Source organism: Alosa alosa, chromosome 22 (genome assembly GCF_017589495.1).
Source record: "Alosa alosa isolate M-15738 ecotype Scorff River chromosome 22, AALO_Geno_1.1, whole genome shotgun sequence".
NCBI lineage: Eukaryota > Metazoa > Chordata > Actinopteri > Clupeiformes > Clupeidae > Alosa > Alosa alosa.
In genome coordinates, this window is record NC_063210.1 from 2,242,997 (window position 1) to 2,261,263 (window position 18,267).

General features: G+C 47.5%; 1 protein-coding gene across 6 annotated transcripts in view; it reads right to left on the minus strand.

Moving 5' to 3' along the window:
* Positions 1–18,267, minus strand: part of LOC125287869 (C-terminal-binding protein 2) — an 80,956-nt gene that overhangs the window by 22,246 nt on the left and 40,443 nt on the right. For 2 of the 6 annotated variants that reach the window (XM_048233923.1, XM_048233924.1), the window contains exon 1: positions 16,392–18,047. The exons of 2 other annotated variants lie outside the window; for them this stretch is intronic. In XM_048233923.1, coding sequence (XP_048089880.1) covers positions 16,392–18,039 — 1,648 coding nt within the window. In that variant the 5' untranslated portion in view covers positions 18,040–18,047. Of the gene's footprint in view, positions 54–12,992; positions 13,113–16,391; positions 18,048–18,267 lie in introns of those variants that run through there. 2 more of the 6 variants (XM_048233927.1, XM_048233928.1) reach the window with 2 other exon arrangements.

The following is an 18,267-nucleotide window of genomic DNA, read 5'->3' on the forward strand; positions in this document are numbered from 1 at the left end:
TCCTCCATTCCCCTCGCCACTCCATGCATTCGCTCCCTCTCTCTCTCTCTCTCTCACTCACTCACTCACTCACTCGCTCTCCCTCCCGTTCGTTTTTCCCCCCTCATCTCTTTCTCTTTTTTATGTTTTATTTGTGATCTGGCCTCTACTCTGTTTTAAGAACAGCCCCCTCCCCCTCCTCCCTTTCTCTCTCTCTCAGTTTCTCGCTCTCTCCTTCGCTCACAATTACACTCGGCTTCCTCTTCTGCTTTTCCACTTTAATACTGAGCCCTTCCGACCCTCTGCTATTTAAAGATGTGCATTACAGTCAGCGGAACACACACACACACACACACACACACACACACACACAGGAACCATCACAATAAACATACATGCAAGACAGAGACAAACCCAATCACACACAGGAACCATCACAATTTACATCAAGCAATAACAATTGAGACTCTTTAAAAAAACAACATGACACTTAACCCGTGAAAAAGCAAAACATACAGAGATCAAAGACGTTCACTACAGGACCACAGACCTACACAAACACACACACACACACCAGAGTTCTGGCAACAGAGCTCTTCTGTTTTGCCCCCGGGTGATGAGAAGCGCTGACTGACAGCTGGATTATGGTAAAGAAGGATGACCGTCCGAATGCCTGTTTAAAATAACAATCTAGCTGGACCCTCCCAGTCACTGGCAGTGTGTTGCCTCACGTCGTCCTTGACGACGACCCGCATTTGAAATTTGAATACATCATGACAGCGACAGGCGTGGCAAACAATAGGCTCCTCTTTGTCACGCACAACTTGACAGACATAAATCAGCCTGGTCCCTTGGGGGTCAGATCTGTTCCCGAGCAAGACTATTTCAAGGTGTCAGGCAAATTGGTGTATGAGATGTACAAAAGATGAGATGGTGTGTGAGAGACATTAGACGTTACAGTACTGGTTCCTGTAGGTGTGTAAGGGGAAAGAATCAAGACTGTGTGAGTGTGTGTGTGTGCTGTTCGTCACCAGTTGGGTGATGAAACCGTGCTCAACTCTGATAGCTGGGAGAGTGTGTTGCTGTGTGCTGTGTCTGGAATGATGTGCCTAAAGAGAAAAGTCTGCTGAGAGACCAACTCCACAGAGAAGACCTGAGCTCCACGCTCACCCCTTCCCTCCTACTCTCTTTCTCTTTCTCTCCCTCCCTCTCTCTCCCTCTCTCTCCCTCTCTCTCCCTCTCTCTCCCTCTCTCTCCCTCTCTGGCTCCTGTAGGGCTGCATGAGGGTGCTCCAGCCTAAAGACAACACAGCAGTGTATGAGTACTGGCCTGGACCGGAGCACTTTGATACCGGATCCTCAGCCACCATCCGAGCCCAGACAGACAGTACAATCGGGCTTTCAGAGGGAGAACAGGGCTGCTGACCGCTCTCGCTCACTCTCTCCGCTGATCAAAGAAACAATGGCAGGGTTGCTAGGAGCAGCAAATTAGCCTGCATCCAAGAACATGAAATAGCACTGTTTGCATGTGGGTGTATATTTGTGGTTGTATGTGTGTGTACACGCTTCAGACTGAGACCGCCTACAGGTAGGCGGAGAGGCTGTTAAGTGTCTTCCACCTTGCAACACAGAATCAAAACAGACACAAAATGGTGGCCAGTGTGCGGCGGTAAGAGCCAGGTGGCACTGTGATCTTTAAAGAATTGGAGCCAACATGGCTGGCCGTGAAAGAGTGCCATCAGGAGATCTGCCGAATCCCACATTCCAGCAGGCAACTCCTGCCATGCGGTCATGTGCTCAAAGTAAGACAGGTAAACACACAGGCACACTCACATACAAGTGCACTGTTTGGCTGTGTCAGATGGGATTGCACACTTTGGAGTCAAAGGAACACATTAGCTTTGTAGATCCACACACACACAGTATGCATCTTACCATACTTAAATTCAAAGACACATCTGTTTGCATACAGCTTGGACACATGCGCGCACGCACACACACACACATACACATACACACACACACAGTCAGCAGGGACATGCAGTGAAGCAGTGCCTGTATGTCTCCTCACATGATTAAAGAGATTATGTAAATAAATGAGCACCAACACGTCCATGCAGAGCCCCACAGGTCAGCCTGTGATCTGAGATGAGCTGCTGCCGCTGCTGCTCTTGTGGCAGCTCCCCTCACTCCCAGCCTACCTGCTGCCTGCCAGCACACACACACACACACACACACACACACTCCCCCGCAATCTCACTGGAGCCAGCCGCTAGCCCTTCCTGAGCTGACCATGTCAGTCAAGTACTGACAACACCAGTCATTAAGCATCATGCTCTTCATTCTAGAATCTACACGAATACACGAAGACCTCTGAGGATGAACCGCGCGCGCGTGCGTGCGTGCGTGTGTGTGTGTGTGTTAGGGGGGTGGGGGGGCTTACACGGGAAACAAAGACTCAACAAATGAGGATCAAAGCAAATAATTACAAGAGGGATGCTGTTATCAGCTGTAATCTAATCTAAAGACGCAGGTTTGGATGGCGGGCCAGGGGTGGACACTTAAGGCTTGAGAGAGGGGAAAAAAGCAATTACCGCAAACAAGCTAGCTTTCCCACCGCCAGTGACCCTGGTCCCACACACTCACACACACTCACAAATACACGGCCCATGTTTAACCCATCACTCACAAAAAGAGAGTTCCCTGCTATTGATCCAGTGATTCTCTCCCTGTCTGGTAACCCACAACAGAAAGAAAAAAACAAACAAACCCAGAGGGATTTTTCGCGTGTTGGATTGGGAAATCTGTAGACAGTAGTGTTATTGGGCAAGAGATACAGGCGAAGTGAAAGAATGTGTGTGAAACTGACCAAAACGTGTGGGCCGGCGTGCGAATATATGGCTGATGTGGCTGAAATAGGGATTAGTGCTGGACAAATTCATCAAGAGCCCCTCCTCTTCTCCGCTATCCCGTCTCTGCTTTCTCTTCCGCACTCGTTTTCCCTCTCGTTTTCTTTCTCTCTGTCCCCCTGTGAGTGTGTGGGGAGGGGTAGTGAGTGTGAGGGGAGGGGGTGAGGTGTGTGTGAGGGGAGGGGTAGTGAGTGTGTGGGGAGGGGTTGTGAGTGTGTGGGGAGGGGTAGTGAGTGTGTGGGGGAGGGGGCTGGCCTTGCAGGGCTGTCCCAGGACTGCAGCGGGGCTGTTTGTCTGCGGGGCCTCCCGGGGCCCGTGAGGCCCACCTGTGCTGGCAGCGGCCCTGGCCAGTGTAAATAAACCCCCGGCAACATCAGCATGGCAGCTCCCTGCTCCCCACACACTCAAACACATTACAACACACACATACACATACACACACACACAGTCAGCAGGGACATGCAGTGAAGCAGTGCCTGTATGTCTCCTCACATGATTAAAGAGATTATGTAAATAAATGAGCACCAACACGTCCATGCAGAGCCCCACAGGTCAGCCTGTGATCTGAGATGAGCTGCTGCCGCTGCTGCTCTTGTGGCAGCTCCCCTCACTCCCAGCCTACCTGCTGCCTGCCAGCAGCACACACACACACACACACACTCCCCCGCAATCTCACTGGAGCCAGCCGCTAGCCCTTCCTGTGCTGACCATGTCAGTCAAGTACTGACAACACCAGTCATTAAGCATCATGCTCTTCATTCTAGAATCTACACGAATACACGAAGACCTCTGAGGATGAACCGCGCGCGCGTGCGTGCGTGCGTGTGTGTGTGTGTGTTAGGGGGGTGGGGGGGCTTACACGGGAAACAAAGACTCAACAAATGAGGATCAAAGCAAATAATTACAAGAGGGATGCTGTTATCAGCTGTAATCTAATCTAAAGACGCAGGTTTGGATGGCGGGCCAGGGGTGGACACTTAAGGCTTGAGAGAGGGGAAAAAAGCAATTACCGCAAACAAGCTAGCTTTCCCACCGCCAGTGACCCTGGTCCCACACACTCACACACACTCACAAATACACGGCCCATGTTTAACCCATCACTCACAAAAAGAGAGTTCCCTGCTATTGATCCAGTGATTCTCTCCCTGTCTGGTAACCCACAACAGAAAGAAAAAAACAAACCCAGAGGATTTTTCACGTGTTGGATTGGGAAATCTGTAGACAGTAGTGTTATTGGGCAAGAGATACAGGCGAAGTGAAAGAATGTGTGTGAAACTGACCAAAACGTGTGGGCCGGCGTGCGAATATATGGCTGATGTGGCTGAAATAGGGATTAGTGCTGGACAAATTCATCAAGAGCCCCTCCTCTTCTCCGCTATCCCGTCTCTGCTTTCTCTTCCGCACTCGTTTTCCCTCTCGTTTTCTTTCTCTCTGTCCCCCCGTGAGTGTGTGGGGAGGGGTAGTGAGTGTGAGGGGAGGGGTAGTGTGTGTGAGGGGAGGGGTAGTGAGTGTGTGGGGAGGGGTTGTGAGTGTGTGGGGAGGGGTAGTGAGTGTGTGGGGGAGGGGGCTGGCCTTGCAGGGCTGTCCCAGGACTGCAGCGGGGCTGTTTGTCTGCGGGGCCTCCCGGGGCCCGTGAGGCCCACCTGTGCTGGCAGCGGCCCTGGCCAGTGTAAATAAACCCCCGGCAACATCAGCATGGCAGCTCCCTGCTCCCCACACACTCAAACACATTACAACACACACACGCTTGCGCGCATACACACACAGCCATATGCACACACACACAAACAGACACACACACACTCACCTCTCACACACACACACACACACACACACACACTCACAGGCTCTGCAGCACTCCCAAACGAATAATGGCTCAGAGCTGTGTTTTCTTTACCTCCTCTCGTCTTCCCGTCTCCCTTCATCCGGCTCTCTCCTCTCCCTCTGTTTTTGGAGGGATGGAGTGGTGGAGAGTGAGAGAGAGAGCAGGAGGAGGGAGATGGAGAGCGAGAGAGAGAGAGAGAGAGAGAAAATGCAAATGGGAAGTGAAGTGAATGCAAATGGAGAGTCAGTGGGGGCCTGAGTGAGGTGGAGTTTATTTGCACAACAGCCCACATCGCCTCTGGAACTAAAGAACATCCTTTTCTAATACAGCTCAGAGAGGGGAGGGAGGAATAGAGAAAGCAAGTATGTACACACTGTACGTGTGTGTGTGTGTGTGTGTTTATAAAAAACGATTCAGTACGATTCGATGCAATGCGATTCGATGCAATTCGATGCAGTTCAAGAATGGAAAGCATTCTGAAAGATTTATTATCATTTGCTCATGGTGCACATTAATTTTATATTATCAATTATCATGTCAATTAGGCAAAAAAAATGTGTGAATATGATTATCTAAACTGAGGTTTGTTTCATATACTGTATTGAAATGAAAAAAAAAAAAATAGTCTACATTTCAGTCAAACGCAGCAGCCAAATACAACATAAAAAATACATTTTTATAGACTTTTACAGATTTTATAGAGTTATATCTGATTGTTTTCATGGAGCTGTAGCCTTGCTGAGGTAAGACAATACCGAAATAAAAGTGCTTAAGAAACTCTTGGCCTTTTCTCATATAGCCTACCCTACAAGAATAAAATAGGCCTACAAATCAATGAACTCTCTGGGCTTATTTTGTTCCAACAGTAGACCTAATGCAGAAACCTATAATGCCACAAGTCTGAGTGAATATGAACAAAATCATTGGCTAATAATTTGTGCATCGTTTTAGCAGCAAGGGCCAAATTATTATTTAACATTAAGGAAATCCCTTCATCAAAGGTAAGGCTACTCTACAGACTATCGTTGCTGTTTAGGAATGCTATAAGTGTTTAATTTCGCTGGATTTCAAAAACAAAGCTGACCGAAAGTTGTCACATGCTTAAGTTGCAGTAGATGTATGGGTAATGAGGTCATTTGACAACTTTGGGCAGTGAATGTAACCAAAACGAACTGCAGTACCCACAATTCCACTACCCGATTATAGTTTTAAAACCCGAAGTGGGATGAACGCTGCCTGGAGCGTAATTGACAGTCTGAGCGAGCAGAAAAGGTTGTTAACCGATTCATAACAAGTAAATCGATATAACTACCGGTTCATTTCAGTTTTTTTCTGATACGGGGCTTCACGTATCGATGTAGCCGTATCTTACAAGTTAAAAACAGATACCGATACATATCGGTTAATCTTTACACCCCTAATATATATATATATATATATATATATATATATATATATATATATATATATATACATGCACGTGAACAAAAAAACACACAGAAATGCACACACACACACACACTCTCTCTCCTGCAGGAGCTCTACCCACCCCTGAGGTGTGCTTCAGTTGCTGAGGTATGGCTGAATTATGCCACAAATCAGCCAAGCCCTCAACCACACACCCCCTACCATCACCCCACATGCTCAAGCGAGGCACACAAAGACTCCCGGTCCCATGCATACAATCTGCCTGGAAAAAGAGCAGGAAGGAGAAAGAGAGGGAAGAAAACCATGTCCACACAGAGAGCAGCAGCTCCAGCATACGCAACACTCACTAGCCCTGGAAAAACACGCAGGGCGGAGAAGATATGAGCAGGAAAGTTGGAACGAGGAGAACTAGGAATGAGAAAGAGGGAGGGGATTGAGGATCGTAAAAAAGGAATGAAAGAGTACGCCACTGGAAGGGAGAGACAGAAACAATGACAGGGGAGGTGGGGTGGGAGAGGGGGAGAAAGGGAGAGAGAAAGGGAGGGAGAGAGAGAGTACATTAGAGAGGGTGAAGAGCAGGAGAGTTGGCCCATCTGCAGGTGGGCTCCAGATGTGAGGTCTCACGGGGAGAGCCACTCTGGCTCAGTTTTCGTCCTCCTCCCTTGTTCCTCTCCCTCCCTCCGCCCCGTCTCCCTCTGACAGAAGCCATCTGGCCTGGCAGGAGAGAGGGGACGCAGCAGCAACCCAGTCCCCACAGAAGGGTCTCCATGTACCCCCCAGAACCCCCACCCCTCACACACACAAACACGTCCACACATACATGTACAATCCTTTCACATACATCGGCCTCTTCTCTCGGTTACACACACACAAACACACTTGTACAGCTGCACAACTCCCCCCTACACACACACAAACACAGTGGTCTATTGCAACACACTGAGCCCAGCTGGAGTGGTTGATAGGGTTTCATCTATAATATTATACCACTTGAGTGCCTGTCAATCATCTAGCCAAAGCCCCACCCACTGCCCTCTCATATATCTCATACTGTTGGCAGACAGGGTGTCACATTCTACCCCTGTGCTGTTCCAGGGTCAGATTCCATGCCTGTGCTAAGTTGGCTGAGTTATGAAGCGGTTTGGGGAGCTGGTCCATGGACAGCATTTACAGGCTGATATTAACAGAGTCTGAAATGTGAGGTGCAACTCAAGTCACATGATCTGCCGCGTGAACACCTGATCGCTCCCCTGAATGATCCATCTCAAAACCCACCCACTCAGAACAACTCAAACACAACCAAACAGGACAACAGCGCCTGATCTCTCCTGTACAATCAACACAAAAGTATTATGTAGAGGTCAACAAACACATCGATTTTGCCGATATATCGGCCACTTTAGTCCAATTTTGACACTCAGGAATTGGTTTCCTCATCATTTGCTTAAATGCACCCTCTTGAGTTTAGTCCAACGTATGGCAGTTTGATTTCAATAAAACTCAACTACATCATAAAGACTACATTTAAATTATTGTTAAACTTTTTAGCTACCATTAGTTTACGGAGGCTCTTTGGCAGGGCTCTACAGTGCGCCCATTTCACTCGCACATGCGAGTAAAAATGAGGCCGTGCGAGTGGAAAAAAATATTTAGGCGCACTGGTGCGAATGACTTCTAACCATGTCAATGTTTGTCTACAAAATACACTGCAACATCGAGAAACATTACTGGTGCAAGCCATAGAATCACGTCGCGAATGCAGCATAAAAACTACACCTCCCATCAACGTTAGCAGTTTCGCGTTGTGACTCGCTAGTAGTCGCTTCAATCAAATCCAAGAGCGCGCAGAAAAAGGGGAAAGTTAGACTAGCCAGCCAAGATGCAAAGATTGAAGAAATTAGTTCTTCTATCCACCGAATTCATTGGATATAAGAGGAACAGGATGAGATTCTGAGAATGCAGTGAGAGAAGGAAAGGTAACCTAACATGCCTTTTAGCCCAGTTGACGTATAGCTATAGATGGATTCACAAATAAATAAATTAGCCAACATTTGGCAGGATACTTGATATACAGGCTAAATGCAAGTATGGCAATGTATTATATTATTTTACATTAACAAAATGTAGGAAAATAGAACAGACTGAAAATAAAGTAGGCACTGATCTTTAAAATGCTGTTTCCTGTAGCCTAAATGTTGTCAGTCATTCTTAATATTCGCAATTGGTGCACTGGCATGTTTAACTGTTAACTGCAGTATAATGTTAGATTATGTGTAAGTTAAGTACAGAACTGACTGTGCTCCCAAATTTTTGTCTGTGCTCCTAAATTTTTTAACTTGGGCGCACAAGTGCTCCTGAAAAAAAATGTTAGTGTAGAGCCCTGCTCTTTGGTAACCTCAAGAAATCAACAAAGACGCTTAGTGTGCTAACCTACACACCGAACTCTTACTATTAATTAAAAAAATACATTCACTCAAGACACTTGTCTTCATGATACTGGTATGTTATCTCAGTTTCAAGTTGGGTGCTTCAACCTTTCTTGTAATGCAGGCACATGTCAGCAAGACTGCATATCTCATAATGGACTTGATGTTCTTAATGTGATGTAATTTATAAGGCAAACACACTGTATAGCTTACTTGGTTTAATTTAGCTGGCCATTAAATGTTAGCTTAATCTCTAGAGTAAATACAAACATTGTAGGTGCGGTGCCATGGTGTTTATTTTCCTATAGCATTAACTAATTTAGTTTAGTTAAGGGAAGTAAAGTTCACTTTGGCAACATTATAGTCGGAGCTATTTTGGCCCTGGCACAACATGGGCCTTTTGTTGTTGCTCATACAAATATGGATCCGTAGCCTACCAAGAACACAAAATACACACCAGTGAGTTCATTTTATAGGCTGTAGGCTATTTATTTTTGTGGTAGTCGTGTCAAGTCATTTCTTTCTCAGCTTCTTCCAACTATATTCCGTAAATATGTGACACACAACTGTCTGAGAACATGCATCCGCAGCCTTGAATGGGGAATCAGTATTCAACTGTTATGTGATGTCTGGACACTAGAACCTACCTTATTTAAACAGTATGCATTTTTTGCCTAAATCCCATGAACATTTTTAAAATGTTTAAGAATAATTAACTGGGTTACTCAATAGTGCTATTATATACTGTCTGTTCGCAATTGTGTTAATTATCAGAAAAATAACCAACCAGCTAAATAAATTAATATTGGCTCAAAATATCAATATCAATAATGGCTATCCAGAGCCATTATTGATATCAGCCTATACAAATCTAGTAGCTCAGTCAGGACCACTTTGTCCAGAGAGTTAATTACTATTTGCAATGTATAATGTTTCATATGGCAGTATGGCTCTGTTCTGGGAGCCCCCGTCCCTTCCACGTGCAAACATGGAAAGCCTAAGGCAGAGAGAGCAGCAAGATAATAACACCCCCAAATAGGGTACAGAACAGACCAGACATCGATGTCCGCAACTAGACATTGATAAGTCAGATGTATGATGAGATGGGGTGGAGGTGGGTTGCAAAAAGGCTTGCAGAGAAAGCAGCAAGAGTAGGCAGGCCACAGCAGCTTAAAAAGGGCATCCTGAGTGACCTCCACCAATAAGAGCGAGTAAATCAGCTGGGTAGTCAGCTGAGCAGTTAGCCAAGTTGCTGGGCATGATGCCATGGCCTGCCTAAACTAACGTTATGCACCATTATGGTAAATGAAATTGTAGGCTTAAATGGCTGAAAGGCCCAACCATACTCCGCTCCACTTTCGATTCTGCCAGTGGCAGAGCTCCGGCCGCTACTAAAGACCCCATCATCTTCAATTCCAGCACTCAATTCCACTCCACTTCTACACCTCATCAGACATTTGACCTCAGGCGTCATCTCACAGCCATTAAGGCCCAAACCTCCACTCCATCAGCAGGTTGGTTGAGAGAACAGGGAGAGGCCTGGGAGGTAGCATAGGCGCTGGCAGAGGGTTCCCCCTCCAAAAGGATAGCACAACAATATCACTTACACACAAAGTCCATGCTGGAGAGGGAGAGGCCAGCCCCACAGTGCCTCAGTAACCCTTACAGTAAACTTACAACTCCCTTCAATTACAAGAAATACAGGCTATACTGTGTGTTTAATGTCCAGAACATTGATGACACACAAACAATGCTTGGTTGGATGTGAATGCGGTCAAACACAGCCCGATCATAAGGGCAGTCTGAAACTCATGGTGGACCTGGGAGTTAGCATATGTCCTTCAACGGCACAGAGTTCTGTTAATTATGAGGTGGCCTGAGGGTGAGTGCTCCACTTGGAGGTTCCTGCTCTTGCAGAAATGCTGCTCTTACTGAGCTGCTCCTCCATGTGAGCAGAGCTCATCTCTAAATTACACCTGCGCTGCATCAGTTCAAATGAGAGGGAGGGAGACAGGTGGGCAAGACCGACAGACAGTCACACACAAGGAGACGCAACAGCTTTTTAGGATTCTCCATGTCATCTTCTCTCAGTCCTCCACAAAAATTACAAGGTTACTCATGGCTCTGCTGTGGTTATCCAATATCAGTGAGCTTTTTCTCATTCTCTGGCAATGAATAATTTACACTCACCTGCTGGCCATGACAGAAAAAAAGAGAGCAGGCAAGGGAGGGAGGGAGAGAGAGAGAAACAAAGAGGAAGAATGAAAGCACTCAGCCTGCAGCTGTGTCTATGCTTTACATTTTATCTGTTTATTCTGTTCATCTCTTTGTTCCTCTTCATTCTTGGGACACAATCAGCAAATGTCCCAGTCCTTCACCACCACACTGATGCCAGTCTCTTGATCATTTTTGCAGAGAGGAAAATACAAAACATTTAGACTGGAATCTCCCAGTCAAGGCAGAAGATGGAGCCTGAAAGGCTTTACCACTGTGACGGAGTGCTGCATGTTCAAGCCCTGCTTACCCCTCTCTGCGCATGTCTGCCCCATCCTAACTCCTATGATTCCTCAGATCAACTCAGGACCACATCCATGATTAATCGGATCTCTGCTGCCTCACTGTTCAGGTGAAGGAGGGATAACTTTTCTACACCTTTATTTAGAACACCCTCTAGGACTAGCTCATTTCAGAGGTTCCACGCTTCACGCTTACATACACCCTGCTTCCTCTGAAACACGTCCAGCTGTGGCTACCTAAAGGGCCCACAAATGGGCATACTGTGTTCAGCGCGTGCTCTGTGTTCAGCGTGAAACCACACACAAAAAAAAAGCAAGCTGTGAGGGATGATCTGGCCCTGCACATTAGCACGGTGTGCCTCACACTGGCTCACTCCCCCCAGCTTCCTACTCAGAGGTGCGATGCACAGATGGCTGCTGGGATCCTCCTGTTCTAATCCTTCTTCCTGGACAGGTAAGGAGCTGGAATACACAAGCTCCCCTCCCCTCCCCATCCCACCCAATCACCCCACTGCTCTGATCCAAATCCTGAGAGCGCTCACACCTCACGCCTCTCCAGAGTCACTCAGATGAGGAGAGCCAGCACATGGCTCTCCATTGGTTTTCTTCCTGGATGTTCCTTGTTTCTTTAAAATGGACAGAGGTGGAGACAGAAGGAGAGGGGAGGACACGCGTTCCCGCAGGCGTAGCCACAGGATGAGCACTTCCCGTCTCTGGCAAGGGCATCTGGGGAGTCTTTGAAAGCATTCACGCAAAACACCTTCTAACAATAAACCTACTGTGTGAAAAAATACTGTACAAGCGCTGCATATCAGAGCCATGCTTGAACCGAACACAAATAAGGAACCTTGAAATAAAAAGGTAGAAACAAACATGCTCACAGCAGCATAGAGAAAAAACATGACAAACATCAAACACATTTGCACAACAAATGTTTACTCTTGCCAAGTTAATAAGCTTGGGGGGTCTTTATGCATACTAAAACTATTACAAACACCTCAGGCAAGCACACACACACACACACACACATTAATCCTCAAGGACATTTCAAAGTCAGAGGAAGAGAGTGCGGCTTGTTTAAACGTGAGGAGACCAAGCGGCAGATGGAGAAAAAGGCCCTGCTCTAATCCCAGCACTTTCAACTCCATTTCACTTTACTGGCTGCAAGTCGCGCTCACGCCCGTGTGTTCCAGAACATATCTCTCATCAGGCCCGTGTGACGGAAAATGCACCCCTGCCTCAACACAACATTTAAAAAGCAAGGACATCTGTGAGCACATTAGGCCCTCTTCCCAGTAGATGTTCTCTCCCCCTCCCTTTCTACACACACACAGGCCTGCAAATTAAAATCCCATTGAGCGCCACATGGGAGCCGTGTACTTGAGGGTTATGTAACTGAGACTGAGTGAACACTCCCCGTCCAGGAAAGGGGATCTGCATCCCCCTCCCTCGGTTCTGTTTCTCCCCTTCTCACACCAACACCCACCCCTTCCCTCCTACCCTCGCCACGCCACGCCTACGGGAGGGATAGTGATTAGCCGATTAGCTCCTCCTGGGCCTTTGCTTCCCATCAGGCCTTGCAGGGCCACAGGTGTTGCCGGGGGCGGGCGAAGGTGAGGGTGGGGGTAGCGGGGGCGCCTCCTAACTCTACTTTCTCCCTTTCCCCCTCCTCCTCCGCTCAGTCTTAAGCCGCAGATAAAGGCCAGACAGTGTGAAGACATCCAACTGAGGCTGGATTAGCCGGGCACGTGTGTGTTGGGCGTGGATGCCAGTCTACCTAAATCACCCGGCCACCCCCTCACAGACACACAAACACACAACCATACACACGCTCACATAGACACACAGGGAACACACCGACACAAACACCTAATCAATGCAGCAGCTACACAGCCTCACGTGATACCGACCTGCAGTGCTCTCCAACCGGCCGATTGACATCTCCATGGCCAATGCGATTGTGCCTTCTCCCTCTCCCTCTGCCTCCTTATACTGGACAGGCAGGAGATCTGCTGCCTAGCTGAACGACTTGACCATTTAATGGTATTAATGATACTATGCTTACGCTGTTAGCCAACCAACTCACCAGTCTCTCCGGAGCAAGGCCCTCCCACCTGGCCACTCCTGTCCCTAGCTACTCTGCCTCTCGCAGTAACGCTGCATCTCTCTTTTAAGGACACATTTTGTTACGTCTCTCGGATACTAATCTACTTCCATCTCATTCAATCTGTCACATAACAAATGTATTACTTTCAAAGCATGTGTTTGCGTGTGTGTGATGTGAATTATGCAAAGTGTATTCTGTTGAATGCAAATGTTTAAACAGAACACACAACAGATTTAATCAGTCAGGCAGGATAGCTGACTCTCTGAAGGCTTTTATTTTCCACAAGCTCTCTTGAGAGCTCGCCTATGGAAACAGACATGTTTTCGCAAAGTGCCTTCGAAAATACCTTGTTATTTACCCCCCCCCCCCAGTCTCACATGCACACACACGGAGAGAGCTCCTTTTCACAAAGCTGTGTACACAATGCAAATTTCCTGTAATTTCCACAGGTCTCCACTTCAACTAAAGACCCTGTTCATACTCCCCCCTTCTTTAAATGCAAAGATAATCTCACTGTGATTACAACAAAAACTCATGTTGCCAGGCAACGCACAATTAAGGAGGACGCTTTCAGATGGGGCTGTGCGAGCTGTCCATTATCAGATGAAATTACTGAAGCAACAAATGTCAGCCTTATGCAAATGGGTTGTGTTCAGCCACAAGAATGTTTAACTCCGAGAGAGAGAGAGAGAGAGAGAGAGAAAAAAAAACCTGCAGGGGGCCTGATGGAATGCACAAGCTAGCACCCCCCCACCCCCCCCCCCCCCCCACTTCCTCCATCTTCCTGCAGTTTAAAGAAGACATGATAAGGAAAAGAAATACTGCAGGTAAGAAGGTTGCAGAAATCACTATTCTTGGCCATAAATGCATATAGAGGAAAGTACCCTCGGAAATGTACAAAAACAAAACAAACACAAAACCAGCAATCTTTTGACTGCAAAGAGCGAAAGAAAGAAAGAAAGAAAGAAAGAAAGAAAGAAAGAAAGAGCGAAAGAAAGAAAGAGCGAAAAGAAAGAAAGAGCGAAAGAAAGAGCGAAAAAGAAAGAAAGAAAGAAAGAAAGAAAGAAAGAAAGAAAGAGCTAAAGAAAGAAAGAAAGAAAGAAAGAAAGAAAGAAAGAAAAACTCTTACAACGGAATAATTGTCTTATGTCTTGCACTTTAATATGCAGAAACTGCTGAACTATACTGCTGAGCTTATATCAATCCAATAATACTAAAAACCCCATTAATGACCTCTCCACCACCCTCTTGCTGCAGAGCTATACTGTTCCCTAATGATAAAAGAAAGAAGTTAATGAATTATTATAATTGTTATAAGAAATTGTTCAAGTGCCTGACTGAATAACACACATGATTAAATCCCATGTATAATGTCAGAGTTAATTAAAAAAAAATATGCTTCAGTCACTCAACACTAAGCAGTCTTCCAATTTAGAAAAGAATATTAAATAATGATAAATATATAAATCAATACAAATGAAATGTAAGCAAGCAAGCATGCAAGCAAGCACAAGCCAGCATGCCTCGTGCAGCTGGTCCTGTGCTGTGGTCATCTGGAGATCTCTACACAACACTCTATAAAGTCAAACCTCCCTTGAAATGGCCATAAAGCTGCTGCTGCTTTTTTAAAATGCCCTCTGCGATTTTAAGAGATGGGAGAAATGGCATTGGGGTTGAAGGTGAGTGCTGCTAAGCCAAACACATTCAAATGAGTCCAAAGAGATCTGTTGGGTGACTGCACGACTGGCTGAAATCAGATGCAGGTGTGTTTCCTTCTCTGCCCATTCCATTGTGCCTTCTGTGTGTGAGAATATTTCCTGCCTTCTGATGAGTGGGGGGAAAGGTCCCCAAACTGGGAGTTTACCGTATTTATGTGGCTATGAAAACTGCCACGCATAGGAATCCCGTGCACAGGATGCTTCTCACACCAAAGCAGGTACACAACCCCAGCTCCATAAAAACTCCAACACTATCCACTTACTCTAATTGGATTTGCTTGGGTTTAAGGTCCTGATTAGTAGTAGCCTGTAAAATGGACAACTGCGTCAGTTCGTCCATCAAACTCATAAATCCGGTAACACACACAGGCTTAACCCTTTCTAACCTTCAAGATGTTTACTGCCATGACTATGACTGTGCCGCTGTAATAGGTGTAATGTGAGCATAAGGATGGAAAACCATAAGCCTTCAGTGAACTCAACTCTCATTCTTGCATCCATTCAAATCAGATCAAAAATGATGTTCTACATCGGAGATAAAAGACTATAAGAAAGAGACACATCTGAAAGTCGCTTTTACTCGATCAAAATAAATACTTGGAATAAAAATCTGCGTTGACAGACAAGGAAATCTACCAAAATAAGTAAGAGTTACTGGAAGTTTTAATCACATCAGCTTCGCCAGTAGAAGCAATATTTATTCAAAGCAGCTTATCAGATAAATTTATTTAAGGTAGCATGATGCAACCACAAATCCACAGCCTTAAAGTGACATTTGTTATCCTTTACACTAATCAAATCATCAGATAGCAATAATTGTGTTCTTCCAGACACCACCGAATCAAAACTAAACAAGATTTCACAACAAATGTAATTTTGTGGCAGACACTTGGTCCCTGAGGTGAGGCCAGCTGGGATCACACAAAACACAGCCCTCTGCAGGCACATGGCACATTACTGCACTTTGAGTATAAATAGCATCCCTGGTTAAAAACAGAGCACTTAGCCAAAGCTGCTTTGCTCGTCCAATATCAGCCTTTATTGTATACTGAAATTTGGACATTGCTGTTGGGTGGTAAAATATAAACTCAGCTATGTGGAATACATAAACAAAAGAAAGTATTGGTCCAAACCCTGTGTTACACAAGGGGCTTTACACGGTGCAGGAAAAATCTCTTGAACTCTGGATGAAATGCAAGCCAGAGTTGGAACAGGGATTGAGAGCGGAGTGGAGAAAACTCTCTAAATGGAAATACAATTCAAGAAAGATTAGAGGAGAGTACTCATACTTTGTCTAAAAAACAGGTTCATGGTAGCAGTATGAAGCAATGGCGCATTTTAAGGATTCATACGATGTTGTGAAATATTGCCAGTAAGACACAAGGTGAGGCCTGCGCTAACATCAGGTGTGATAACGGGACAAGGAGGGAGAGAGGGAGAAGCTCAAACAGAGGAGACAGAGGTGAAGAGCTAAGGGGTGTTACTTGTGTCGGGCGATGCCATGGTAGACACAATGACGGGTGGTCCTGTCCGGCGGGTCAACTTCTGATTAGCAGCAGCATTGAACGTGTTGGTGGTCTGCAGTGTAGTAGAAGCAGGGACAACTGCACCCTCCGCCGGAGCCGTACCCTTCCGCATCAGCTGGGGGCTGAGATGGGGGCTGTGAGCTGGCGACAGAGGTGGTAGGTTGGGAGCCCTTTTCATGAGCTCCATGGGGCTGTAGGTGCCGGAGAAAGTTTTGGGGGCTGTTCCCGGAGTCCCAGGAGCCATTTGGTTCTGCTGCTGATGATGCAGGGCTGACATAGCCAGCCCAGTGTGGGTGTTGTAGTGGGTTAGCGGCCGGGGCTGGGTCAGAGCGGCGGCATAGCCTCCAGGGCTGATGGGCATCCCAGCCATAGGTCTCATTGCCCCTGGGTAGGAGGTAGTGGTCTCCAAAAGATGCTGAGAGGGGGCGCTACTGGGTCTCCGGCCGAGAAATTCACCCATCCTTGGGGAAATAGCCTGTAAGGCTGAGGGAGGTGGCTGAGACAGATGGGGGTCCATGGTAATGCCCTGCGGCTGCATGTAGAGGTCGTTGCGGTTGTGGCTGAAGCTGTTGGAGCGCGCTCGCATCTGCTGAGCCGCATTTCCTTGCGCTCCCGTCTTACAGTTGAGGACCACACGGGAGAGCACGCGTGCTTGACCCAGGTTAGGTGCCACTGAGCGCACATCATGGTCTTCCATCATAGCAAGCATGGAGGTGGAGTCAAAGCCCTGCTGGAGCAGGAGAGTGATGGTGCTCTCGGAAAGTCCTTCAGCCCGCAGCAAAGCAAGGAAGCTTTGGTCCACCATGCGCTTTGAGTCCACAGACATGGCAGCAGATGGGTGTGAGGGCATGCCAGCTTGGGGTGCCTGAGAAGCAGCAACCATAGCAGCATTCGAGGGATCGTACGCAGGGTCATAGGGCAGTCTCGGTGAGGCCACGACGCCATACCCGCCCGGCGAGCTCTCATGTCTAAGCATCATCCCTCTGGGGAGAGTTCCGTTGATTCCCTGAGAACCAACTAGAGCCGGATCAGGGGGGAAGCAGCCGGCCACCTGGTAAGAGTCCACTGGGAGGCCGTTGAGGTCAGAGTAGAGGGAGCAGCGGCCGGCCAGTGAGGGATCAGTGCAGGCGTAGCGCGGAAGCACAGGGGCCGGCTCAAGCCCAAAAAACGCCGGAGAGGGTTCCCTACTGCGGACGCGCTGGCTGTCTGGTATTAGCATCTTGGTGGCCAGAGAATCCCTATACAGACGGCTCAGCTCATGAGCGGGCGGGGGAGGGGGAGGAGGAGGCGGAGGCGGCGGAGGAGGAGGTGGGGGAGGAGGTGGAGCAGGGGCGGGAGTTGGAGCCGGAACAGGAGGAGCCACAACAGAGTTAGCAACAGCACCAACCCTGGCTTGCCCTTGATTCCATGCTGCTCTCATTCCCCCATCGGACAGCCCATAATGGGAACCGGAGCGGCTGAGCAGGTGGTGGTGGTGGTGGTGCTGCTGCTGCTGCTGCTGTTGGCTGCATCGATACAGACCCTGCAGGTCCTCAGGAGGCTGAGCAGACATAGCCGTGTCAAATAGGTAGTAATCAGGAGGGGGCATGGTGCCACGCGCTGCCATAACTTGCCTCTCTGGGTTTCCCTGGCTAAGGTAGGCACTCTCGTAGGGAAGCAATGATCCCCGTTTTTCCTCCAATAGCTTCTGGAAGCGTGCGGTGCGAGAGGGGTGAAGAGCCTCAAACCAAAAGCCGTCATCAGAGCAGTCTGCAAATGTCACAGAATTCCCTCGACCTACAGTGGCGGAAGTGGGACCTGTGGAAGGCTGCTGTGGACATATCCCCCTGGCCCT